This window comes from Bidens hawaiensis, unplaced genomic scaffold (genome assembly GCF_021521415.1).
Source record: "Bidens hawaiensis isolate Kalapana, Puna unplaced genomic scaffold, B.hawaiensis_p1.1 tig00004685_1, whole genome shotgun sequence".
NCBI classification, from domain to species: Eukaryota; Viridiplantae; Streptophyta; class Magnoliopsida; order Asterales; family Asteraceae; genus Bidens; species Bidens hawaiensis.
In genome coordinates this window covers 371,250-383,273 of record NW_027491287.1, presented here as the reverse complement: position 1 = coordinate 383,273, position 12,024 = coordinate 371,250, and the positions used below count along the sequence as shown (strand labels likewise).

The window sequence follows — 12,024 nt, the reverse complement described above, 5'->3', positions numbered from 1 at the left end:
CTTAACGCATCCGCAGATTTGTTTTCACTTCGCTTGACGTGTATGACTTTGCAGTCGTTGAAATCGCGCATAAGGGATTTTGCTTGTGCGAGGTACAGGGCCATTGTGTCGTTCACGGCCGTGTAAGTCCCGTTGATTTGATTGGCTACTAACATGGAATCCACGTGGGCTTCCAAGTTTTTCACTCCCATCTTACGTGCAATTCTCAGCCCAGCCAAGAATGCCTCATACTCGGCTTCGTTATTCGTACTTGGAAAATCCAGTCGAATAGCGTAAGTGTATTCTTGGCCTGCTGGGTTGGTTAGTTTCAGCCCTGCGCCTGAACCCTCGTTACTGGCTGCTCCATCAGTGTAGAGTCGCCAGACATCATTGATGTCTTGTGCTGGAGAGGGTTGAGCCTCTTCCTGGCACTCTTTTTCCCGCGATGCAGGCACTTCCGCAATAAAGTCGGCCAAAACCTGGCCTTTTATGGCTGGTCTTGGCTTATACTTTATCGCGTACTCCCCCAACTCAATTGCCCATTTGGCTAGGCGTCCCGATAACTCGGGTTTGCCTAGAACGTTTGCAAGTTTGAAGTTGGAGAGAATGGTGATTGGGTGACCCTGGAAATATCGTCTTAACCTGCGTGAAGCGTGTATAAGTGCTAAGACTAATTTTTCGAGGGTAGAGTACCGGGTTTCTACGTCTGTTAGGATACGGCTGACATAATAGATTGGCATCTGGATGCCTTTTCGCTCTACTAGCAGGACTGCCCCGGTTGCTCTATCTGTTGCGGAAAGGTATAGGATTAACTCCTCTCCCGCTTTTGGTGCTGTGAGCGTTGGGAGTTCGATCAGGCGTGACCGAATCTCCTGAAAAGCTGCTTCCGCTTCTGGTGTCCAGCGGAAGTGCGTTTTCTTTAAACAGTTTCTCAACGTTGACACGAAGGGAAACGACTTATCCGCGTGGTTTGCCAAAAAGCGGTTAAGTGCGACTAGTCGTCCATTCAGTGTCTGAGCCTGTTTGATGGTAGTAGGTGATTCCATTTTGATAATGGCTTCGACCTTTTCAGGGTTCACTCTGAAGCCATCTTTAGTGACGATGACCCCCAAGAACTTCCCTTCTTCCATTCCAAAGGCGCATTTGCTCGGGTTGAGCTTCATGTTTATCCTCCTGAGCGTGTTGAAAGTTTCTTCGATGTCTTTCAACATCGCTTCTGGGTCAGGGCTTTTGATGACCAAGTCATCCATGTAGACTTCCAAGTTCCTCCCGATTTGGGCATGAAACTGGTTGTCCATCAGGCGTTGGTATGTGGACCCGGCATTCTTAAGTCCGAATGGCATCATTTGGTAACAAAATGTGCCATCGGGCGTCCGAAAAGCGGTTTTGTCCTGATCATCAACGGCCATGTGGATTTGATGGTACCCCTTATACGCATCCAGGAAGCATTTAAGGCGGAATGGTGCCAACGAATCCACCTTAAGATCAATTTCGGGTAACGGATAACAATCTTTGGGGCATGCTTTGTTCAAGTCCTTGAAATCTATGCACATGCGCCATTGTTTGTTATTCTTCGGTACCATAACGGGATTTGCAACCCATGTTTGATATCTACTAACGCGTACGATGCCTGCGTCAAGGAGTTCCTTGACTTGGGTTCTACACGCGTTAGTTTGTTCTGGCCCCATTACTCTGCGCTTTTGTACGATTGGCGTAACAGCCAGATCGCATTTGAGCTTATGCTCCGCCTTACTTCGGGGTACACCAGTCATGTCAGCTGGTGTCCACGCGAAGATGTCAGCGTTTTTCTGTAATAAGCGCTTGAGTAAGGTGCGTGTGGGATCAACAACTGTTGGGCCAATGGAAACGGCCTGGTCAGGGTACTTGCCGTTGAAGGCCCATCTTTCTGGCTCGGTGATGGTTGGTTTAGCCATCTTTGGTTTGGGTTTAGATGAGACAGATGCGATGCATACCTGGGGAATGCCGGTGATCATCGCTACACCCTCAGCTGTTGGCCATCCCATCATGCCGTGGACTGAGGATACCACGGCGTTGAATCTTGCCATCCCGTCTCTTCCGAAGAGAATGTCGTATGTGTGGTGTGGCTTCCTCATTACGACAAAATCCACGTCTTCTGTGCGTGAGTGATTCCCGTCCGTAAGAGTGACGGGGAAAGATAGGATGCCCAGGGGGGTTTTGTGCTGCCATCGAACCCTTCCATCGAGGCGCAGATCGTTTCCAGGCGCTCTTTGTCTTCGTCATCTAGCTTGTCGAAGAACTGCCTGTACATCACCGTTGACGAGGCGCCGTTGTCAGCAAGAGTGCGAGAAGTGATGTAGTGCCCCAGCTGGCTTTTGATGACGATAGGGCCTTCTTTGCTGGGTCCTCCTGGCACTCGCGGGAAGCGCTCCTCAGCTTCCTTCCACGCGCATGGTTCTGTCGTTCGCCTTTTTCTTCCTCTGATCTTACCATGAACCATGTTGATGCTGATGTCAACGGGCTTTCGTCCGTTGCCTCGGTACCGGTTGTCGTTCCTTCCTCCCTTCTTGATTGATGCCACCAGGTGTGCCAGTCTTCCATCCTTGACGAATGCTTCAACAATATCCTTCAAGGATGTACACTCTTCCGTACTATGACCTTTTGTCCCGTGGAAGTCACAGGATTTACTCTGATCCGCATTAGGTCGCTGCCGGATCATTGGAGCTTTTGGCCATGGTAGCTTTTCAGTGGCAAATATCTCCGTGACGCTTTTGGTGAGTGGCGTCCACCGGTGTTTTTGGCTTGAAGGGTGTGTGTTATTTCTTCCGCCAACAAGAGGGTGAGAGCTGGATGAGGTGTCAAAGTTTACCCTTGACTGCCAGATACCTAGCTTCCTCTTTTTGTTCTGCCGGGCGATCCGAACATTGTTTTCTCTAGTCCTCTACGTGTAGAGGTGTGTACTCTGGGGAAGATCCCTTCCCAGTTGCTTCTCCGTCTCGGCAAAGCGCTTGGCCGCCGTCATGATGGCATCCCATGTTGATGGCATGCCGTCCTTACCCGTCAATGTGCGGATAAGCTCTGGGTATTCGGCGCCCTGGATGAAAGCGGCGCGAAACAAGATCTTCACTTATGTTGCCGAGACTTAGCTTTTTGGAGTTGAAGCGAGTGATGAAGTCTAGTAAAGATTCATCCTCTTCTCTAACGCAGTTGAGGATCGTCCACTGTTCTTCAGTATATTTCCTTTGCTGGCTGAAGTGCTGCTGAACTTGTTCTGAAAGTCCGCCCAATCATAAATGTGGTGGACCGGTAAACGATCGAACCATGCCCTGGCCGCTCCAACCAGAGTCATCTGGAACATATAACACCACGTGGGTTCCGTCCAGTTACTGACGGTTGCCCCCGCAATGAATCTGTTCAAGTGGTCGTCTGGGTCGGATAGACCATCATAAGTGCCGATGTTGGACATTTGTTTGGCACTTCTCGGGGCGATTGCTTCCGCAATGTCCCTTGCGAACTTAGACTTTCCTGCATTTGCAGCAGTTGGTCTAAAGGTTTTGGAGAAGTCACGCGGGTTTCTCTCCGCATTTGTTGGTTTAAAGGCTTCCCCAAAATTCCTTGTCGGTTGGAAGTCCGTTTCCTTACGCTTCCCTTTTGCCTTATGGCGAGGGTTTGCGTCGGTATCGGATTCTTCCCGCTCATCGTCTGAGTACTCGCACTCACTGTTCATATTGAGATGTTGGCGAGTACTGCCGAATTCGTCAGCCTGTTGAACTGAACGCAAGCGTTCATCCAACTCAGCTTGGAACTCTTTCTGACGTGCTTCGGCCCACGCCTTAACTTGATCTAGTGTTTGGCGAGGGACCCTCGTTCGTTTCTCCAACTGGGCATCAGTGAACCCCAGTGGAATATTTACTGCACTTGCCCCGGCTTGGGTAACCGGGGTAGTGTTCGTAAGATTTGTATAACCGGCGGTGTTCCCAGTTGCTGGGGTTGTGGTCACCGGGGTTTCTTGGTCACTTACTGGCCTTGGGACCGGAGTAACGTTAACCATTTCTTCAGAAATTTTGAAAAAACTAAGAATTAGTTATACCTTGTCCCACGGATGGCGCCAATGAAGAAACACTAAGTGACCCGGGGCAGATTACGGATAATCTGGGGGTTAAGTAATGTTTCCCACGAGTATGAGGTCCAGCAGAGAAGGTTGTTCTTCAGGTGACCTGCAAAACAGACACCGTAAGCTCGTCACTGAGAAGGGGGGGGGGGTTCCTCCTTGTGACCACCCTCCGGCGTGAGAATCAGACTAGATTGCTCTGAATATAAGTGTATATTAAGAGATTGCTAGATAAGATAATGAGATATCAGATGATGTCCTTACCATTCCAAGGTGTTGGAGTATTTATAGCCGAAGGTAGGTTTTCTAGATGGTACAGCCGGCATAGTATTCCTGTTCTACCAACAGTGGACTACGCACAGGCCATGCTGGTTGGTGGATAGACTACGGCCGACAGTAACAAGATCGGCTGTACACTGTTCCTTTACTGCCGGCTATGCACTGTTCCACCAACTGTAGGCTGCGCACGTCCCATAGTAAGGGTTGGTGAGTAGGCAGCGGCTAATAATGACAAACAGTACTAGAGGGTGCTCCTCCTCGTACTGTTGTCGGTGAGCTGTCACCCTGTGATTGGTTCATGGGCTGTTCTGGTCAGATCGTCTGTTCTACCCATACCTTAGTAGGTATAGTACAAAAGATCTTCCAGAAGCATACGGACTGGCTCATTTAGGCGGGAGTATTCCCGCCTTGCTCATTCCTTCATGTGACTACTGAAGTAGCTAGTGCCTTGTGCGTGTAGCCTTGCTGTTAGTGCGGGTAGCCTTCCCTGATGGCTTGTATCCGCAACTGCGGGAACAGGCGGGGTACTTCACCATTGGGAGGCTTTCCCCTGCGGGTACAGCTGGCGTACTGCGCGTAAGGTTTTCTCTGAGCATGGTGGGTCCTGCGGGAGCGGTTGGTCGTTGCGCAGACGTCCCTGTTCAAGGTGAGTCTTGCGGGTCCAACTGGGCTCTGCTGGGACCTACCTCTTCACTAATGGTTCGTATATGTTTGTTTTATTCCTTGATAATTTTATAAAACATGGACATTAATGAAGATTCCCTTTATTTAACCACCCCATTTATTTTAATTATTATGTGAAGGTAGTGATAATATTAATGTAATGCTTCAAACAGAAAAAAAGTAGATAATATAAACAAAATATATGTTAAGTAATATGGTTAGAGAATTTTTTTAATATTGATTTTGTTACCAAAAGAGTCCGCTAAATACTGAGCAACATCATATTTTTCAGTTTATACAAGATTACCCGTTGCTGGTTGCGCATCAGGTGTCGTCGTGTCGATTTACACGTCCGATGCTAGTTTCGTGTCAAGTGATATGTGATCATGTGAACAACGAAATACTTAGTGTTATGGTTATGATCACCATATACTGATCGGTTTGGAGTGTAGGATGTTACAATCAATGCAACTTATGTTAGGTTCTATTTATGACCGTGAGACGAACCTCGTTGAAAAAGATAATTCTTAGATGGTGTTTTAGATACCTTAGACGAATAATACATCATTTTTGTTGTCAAAGAGAACATAGACTTAGACATAATGACTATGGATCTACTAATTACCAATCAACACTACCAACAAACACCACCACGTGACAATATATCCCCACAAAAGAAAATTTATAAGGGCCATGACATTGAAAGAAATTAATTTGTGGTTATATATCTAAGGAATAAAGACATTGTATCAAAGAATTATGAGAAGAATAATAATGGAATGAGCAACACTTACGTGTCCACATGACAAACATCCATCCGCGCGTGATGCATATTCACATATGTTCGCGTTCGAGCATGTTACGCCTCAAAGTCTCACACTTGACGCAAATACAAAAGCTACAATGGAGATCGCTTCATATGCGACCCATTAGAGTCTAGACGTTGTATTCAACAATGTGGATAATGATATGACCAATTGTCCCACATTTGATTCATTAGTCTCACAAGTTCACCTTTGAATTGCTCCATATCATGGATTCAACTCGTTTGGAAATCATACTCTTGACTACCATGCTATGCTAAATCTCCCATGAGCATTTTGCACTTTGAAGTTTATTTACCTTACATGATGTTAGTGTTACAAACACTTTAATTGTTTTTATTTGAAGATTGTTGTCACTAGTTAATTGTAAGATGACATTAAAGTGTCACAATCGACCATGTTGATTTCAACTTCATTAAAGTTCGTTACGAACAAGATCACTAGCGTAACAAAGACAAAACCTCTTTTGTCAAAACCCCGAAATCAAAAGTGATTATTCACATTTTTTTTAACAAAAGAATTCTATCACATAGGAACTTGAATCTTAAATCTCCTAGGTGTTTTAAAGGCTTTACTTTTGCTAATAGAACACCCATCCATTGACAAGTGACTACTTATATACCCCTTCGTACACTAAATTACTCACTATTTTCAAAGCCTTTTTTTATTAAATTACTTTCATTTATAAGTTAAAACATAGATTTAAAACAACAATTGGTTATCAAAATTTGAAAATTCATAATAGGTTTGACTGATGGCCATAATATCTAAATACATTAGTATATAGAAGTCTAAACGAGTTCAACTGCTCACGAATTATATGAGATCGGATCAACAAAAAGTTCGAAACAAATCAAGACTTATCGAGCTTCTTGTATGAGAATATCATTTAGTCTCATCGAGCCTTACCAAGTCTTAGACTTCTATGTATCAATTTCACACTACATAACTAAGCTCGAGTCGAGCCTTGGCTCGCTTAAGGTACCACTGCCCTCAAGCTCAACTGAGCTTATGGTCGTTTTAGGTTTTCACAAAACATATAACTTTAATAATAACTATAGATAGATTAATTAATAAATAATAAACGAGTCGAGCCCGAACTTTAAAAAATGATTAACGAGCCGAGCTCAAGCTCTAACTCTAACTCTCGTAAGTTACACAAGTCGAGCTCGAGTTTTAGAAAAAAAAAGTTTAAAACGAGTCAACCCGAACTTGGAAAAATAGCTCACGAGCCAAGCTCGAACTCTAGCTCTCGTTAATACACGATTCGAGCTTGATTTTTAGAAAAAAGATATTGAAACGAGTCGAGTCTGAACTTGAAAAAACGACTCACGAACCGAGCTCGAGCTCCAGCTCCAGCACTCTTAATCACACAAGTCGAGCTCGAGTTTTAGAAAAAAGAGTTTTGAACAAGCCAAGCTTAATCTCTAACTTACGTAAATTAAAACGAGCCGAGCTCAAGCTCGAGTTATTAAACATGTACACTTCACAAACTCCATTTCTTACCCACATCCCAAACCTCAAACCCACCAATGCTCAAAACCCCTCAAATCCCACCTAAAAGATGTCGAATTTGATGGGTTTTACAACCACCAAGATAATCTTAACCGCCACCAGAAACAACCACCCAACACCCACCAAGATTTTAACTTTCCGCCGCCGTTTAACCACCGCCGCCGCTGCCGTAACTCCACGGCTAGTTCCAACCCCACCTGACATAATCAAATGGGTGAAAAAAGAAGGTGGATTCGTACACCCTTTAATCCGAATTGCAGATTTCGGCCCGTTAGGACTCGGATTAGTGGCCTCTGAAGAAATCCCCAAAGGGTCTGATTTAATTGCGTTGCCGGAACATGTGCCCTTGAAGTTTCCGGTGATTGGAAATGATGATGATGGCGATGAATCTTTACCCGGGTTGTTAAATGTTGCCCGGCATGTTCCGGGTATGTCGAAAAGTTTTAACCTTTGTTACTGAATTAACTGAATTAGGTTGCCCAAATTATTATTTATCACTAAATTCGCTTGCAATTGTTTATATAACCGTCACAATTGAATTAGGGGTGTGCATCGGTCGGTCTGGGCAATAACTGAGCCAAAAAGCGTAACGAAGAGTAACGAGAGTCGGGTGCTAACGAATGTGTGAAACCAGGAAATCCTAACAACATCTAGATAGCTTTTAAATTACGGTTGTTTGTTTATCCAAGTACCCTAAACTTTTAAAAATTCGGTTTTGATTTTGTCATTTGAGAATGATATTTAGATATGGCTCAATTAGTCAATAAACCTTTGTAACTGAATTAAGTTTCATATCCAACAAATTGATAAATGATTGTATGTTTGTATAGATTTCTTGTTAGTGTTAAGTTTAACCATTTTTGTTGCCCAAAATCAGGGGTGTGCATAAAACGGAAAAACCGAAATAACCAAACCGAAAATTCGAACCGAAACGAAAAGAAAACCAATGGTTTGCTTTATGTTTATGTAAAAAGCGAACTTATGGTTCGGTTTTGGTTTTGCGTGTAAGGAATCCCAAACACCCCCTTATTATTTGAAGTAATTTATAAGAATTTTGTAAATATGTAACTCTAATATTTTAGCCCAAATATATAATAATAATTATTTGTTATTATTTAACAAAATTATTTAGGCCCAAGTTCATTATTTTGGGCCAAGTTTTTTCAAAACCGAAACCGAAAAGCAGAAACTGAACGGTCATCAAAATTTTAAGAATCATAGTTTCGGTTTTAGCCCAAAAGTGACCAAAACTGAACCGTACACATCCCTATTGCCTACCCAAAATATTACTTGTCACTAAATTTGGTTGAAATTGTTTATATAACAATAGCATGCCAATGTGTGTTCTCAAGTTTTGATTATAAAGAAGCATGAAAAAGTGTGTGTGAAATTTTGAATACATTATAGGTAATAGTAACTATATTTTGCAAAACTTAGGCTATTTTGAGTTGTGAATAAATACTGGACATTTGGAGCGTTTGGCAGAGGAACTATGGACTATGAAATTGGGATTAAAACTTCTTCAAGAACGAGCAAAAACGGGTTCGTTTTGGTGGCCTTACATCAGCAACCTTCCGGAAGCTTTTACCGTTCCCATTTTCTTTTCGGGTGATGATATTAAGAACTTGCAGTATGCACCTCTTCTTTACCAGGTAAATTCCGCGCCATTTCGATTAATATTTTATTTATTTATTAATTTGTTGGATAAAAAGATTCTCGTTTATGTTGTTTATCAAATAATTATTTTTAGTGGTTTTGTAAACGAATTCTGGTTTTGATTATTTATGGGTTAACACTTTAAAAGAAACAAACACTTTCATGTAAGCCTATAAACGTACCGAACGGGACATGTTCGTGTTCGTTTGTTCAACTTTAACCGAAAAAGCACCCGAACACAAAAAATGAAGCGAGTGGGGTTTTCTTGTCTGTGTTTGTTCGTTAAGAAAGTGAATGTCCTTGTGTTCTTTTATGTTCGATCGTTGACGGTATAAAGAACGGTTCACAGATAAACATAATCATACATAAATGATTGAACATGACTGAGCTAAAACCGATTAAAAGTATTTGTGAATAACAACATAAATGAACGTAAATAAACGAATATACACAAATTCAAATGAATGAATGTAATCGAACATTTACGAACAAGACATATGTTCATGTTCTTTTGTTTTTTAAATAACCGAACTTAACGAAATATGTATTCACCCCCCCCCCCCCTTCCCCCCCCCCCCCCCCTCCCAAAGAATGCACTTTTTGGCATTTTTATATTATTTTTTTGTAAATGATTCGAATTTGCCAAACGTATAGGTGAACAAGAGATGTCGTTTTCTTCTTGATTTTGAGAAAGAAGTGAGACGTGAAGTTGAGGATGTGAAATTACAAAACCACCCTTTTGGAGGGCGGGATGTTGATGCATCTTCATTGGGGTGGGCCATGTCAGCGGTTTCTTCTAGAGCTTTCCGGTTGCATGGAAACAATGGTGATGTTCCAATGATGCTTCCGCTAATTGATATGTGCAACCATAGCTTCAATCCAAATGCTGAAATTGTTCAAGAACAAGGTTCGGGAAAACAAAAGATGCTAGTAAAGGCACGTGCTTTACTCAAAATCCTTTTTAAAATTATTTGACTTTTAGGGTCAAACATGCTAATATTCAACTTAAATCGGTATGAATATATCAAATCTTTGAGTAAATTTTTTGTAATTCTATTTAACTTGTGATTGATATGATATCAAATAATTAGAACATGTTGACTTTACTTTATTAGCTTTTCTTGAAACTATTTGACTTTAAAGGTCAAAGTTTTAAAGAAGCTATTATTCTTCAAAAATTTAAGTGAAATTTTTGTTATTCCCCTTAACTTGTAATTGATATGTTATCAAACAATTATATGATACGAGTTACATTGTTTTGAATTTGGAACATGCAACGTAACAATAGGTTTGACATTGACCCTGTAAGTCAAACTATATATTTGCTTTGTAGGTTGTTGCAGGGATGAATATCAAAGAGCGCGATCATTTGACTCTTAACTATGGTTGCTTGAACAATGATCTTTTTCTTCTAGATTATGGATTTGTTGTGCCATCTAATCCTTATGATTGTATTGAACTTAAGTATGATGGAGGTCTTTTTGATGCTGCCAGCATGGCAGCTGGCGTTTCGAACCCTAATTTTTCTTCACCAGCTTCTTGGCAGCAAGAAATATTATCAAAATTGAATTTGGAGGGTGAACATGCTCTTCTCAAGGTATTATTCATACTCTTTTTGTTTAAAAAATGTTCATTTAGCTTATAAATTACTTTTTTTTATTGGAGGGTATTTTTGGTATTTTAACCAGTATTGCATATTCATTATTATTTCTGAACATTATAGGCTTACTATTTCTTCCTAAGGGTGTATAAGACTTTTGACTTAAAGGTCAAATTTTGACCAACTAAATTCAAAAAATGATTTGGAATTCATAAAAAAATAGGCCCAACTTTGTTCGGTTTCTTATATTTTTTAACAAAACGATAAAATATATATGGAAAAGTTTTTCCTTTTTGGATCATTCATGTGGCTTTTGACGTTGGTCTTGAGCTCCAAGTTAAACAAGCCTGCTCGGCCCGCCTTTTTTTTATTAACGAGCTGTAAAGTCAAGATCGGCTTGTTAAAAGCTCAAGCCAGCTTGTTAATTTTTTTTAGTTTTATTTGTAGTCTTTTATTCTTTTTGCGCATATTTATATGTATAAGCGAAAAAAATAATTTTAAAAAACACATCATCCAAAATTTATAATCTAGAGAATATATAATTTCATATGTATCCATTTTGTTTATATTTCATTTTTTCAAAGATTGCGAGGCAGATTCAGTTAATTATGTATATTTCGTTCTTTTTTTTTCAATATTTTTATGTGTTATTATTATTATTATAAACTAAAATTTGGGGTATAATTTAAACGAGCGACTCATGAGCCAAGCCGACCATTACTCCGGTTGGTGTGAGGGGTTGAATTTTAAGATTTTTATTTTTATATATTTTTTATAATTTTTATTTTTGTTTTTGTACTTTTTTTTTCATGTTGGTTTCAGGTAACTCTAGGCGGGCCCGAAGTAGTAGAAGGCCGATTACTAGCCGCATTGAGAGCACTCTTAACAAACGATGTAGAAGCCGTACAAAAACACGACATAAACACACTCAAATCACTCTCGGTCAAAGCTCCTCTCGGATTAGCAAATGAAACGGCTGTTCTCCGTACACTAATCGCATTATGTGTAATAGCACTCGGCCACTTTCCCACAAAGATAATGGAAGATGAAACGTTGTTAAAGCAAGGCGTTTCTACCTCGATGGAACTCGCTTTACAGTTCAGAATCCAAAAGAAGTCGGTTATTATCGATGTTATGAGAGATCTTACCAGGAGGGTTAAATTACTCTCTGAAAATGAATCACTTGCTTCAAGTTGAGGTTATCTTTTATGTTTTTATTATTGGTTTATTGTTTATTTTGGAAGATTTCTTTGGGTTTTGAACTTTATTAGTTTTTTTTTATATTTTGATCGGTTTTTATTGTTGTAAGGAATTATTTGTTGTTTTACAGTTTTACTGTAAAATGTATCGGTTTTTTGGAATTTTGTAAAACCTGTAGGAGTTACCAGCGAGAATAGTTCTTGTTGGTAATTCCCAAA

The 12,024-nt window shown here is 40.8% G+C and overlaps 1 protein-coding gene across 1 annotated transcript; it reads left to right on the top strand.

Annotated features, from left to right (window-relative positions):
- The first annotated feature begins 7,313 nt into the window (after window positions 1-7,313).
- Window positions 7,314-12,024, top strand: LOC143627617 (uncharacterized). Its single transcript, XM_077097397.1, has 5 exons — window positions 7,314-7,778; window positions 8,836-9,002; window positions 9,661-9,942; window positions 10,340-10,603; window positions 11,429-12,024. The coding sequence occupies exons 1-5, from the start codon at window positions 7,400-7,402 to the stop codon at window positions 11,801-11,803; spliced, it is 1,467 nt and encodes a 488-aa protein (XP_076953512.1). The 5' UTR covers window positions 7,314-7,399; the 3' UTR covers window positions 11,804-12,024.

Coding starts and splice junctions, on each gene's coding strand:
- LOC143627617 (XM_077097397.1), top strand. CDS start 7,400: ATGTCGAATTTGATGGGTTTTACAACCACCAAGATAATCTTAACCGCC. Junction 9,943..10,339: donor AACAAAAGATGCTAGTAAAG/GCACGTGCTTTA, acceptor TTTGCTTTGTAG/GTTGTTGCAGGGATGAATAT. Junction 10,604..11,428: donor GTGAACATGCTCTTCTCAAG/GTATTATTCATA, acceptor TGTTGGTTTCAG/GTAACTCTAGGCGGGCCCGA.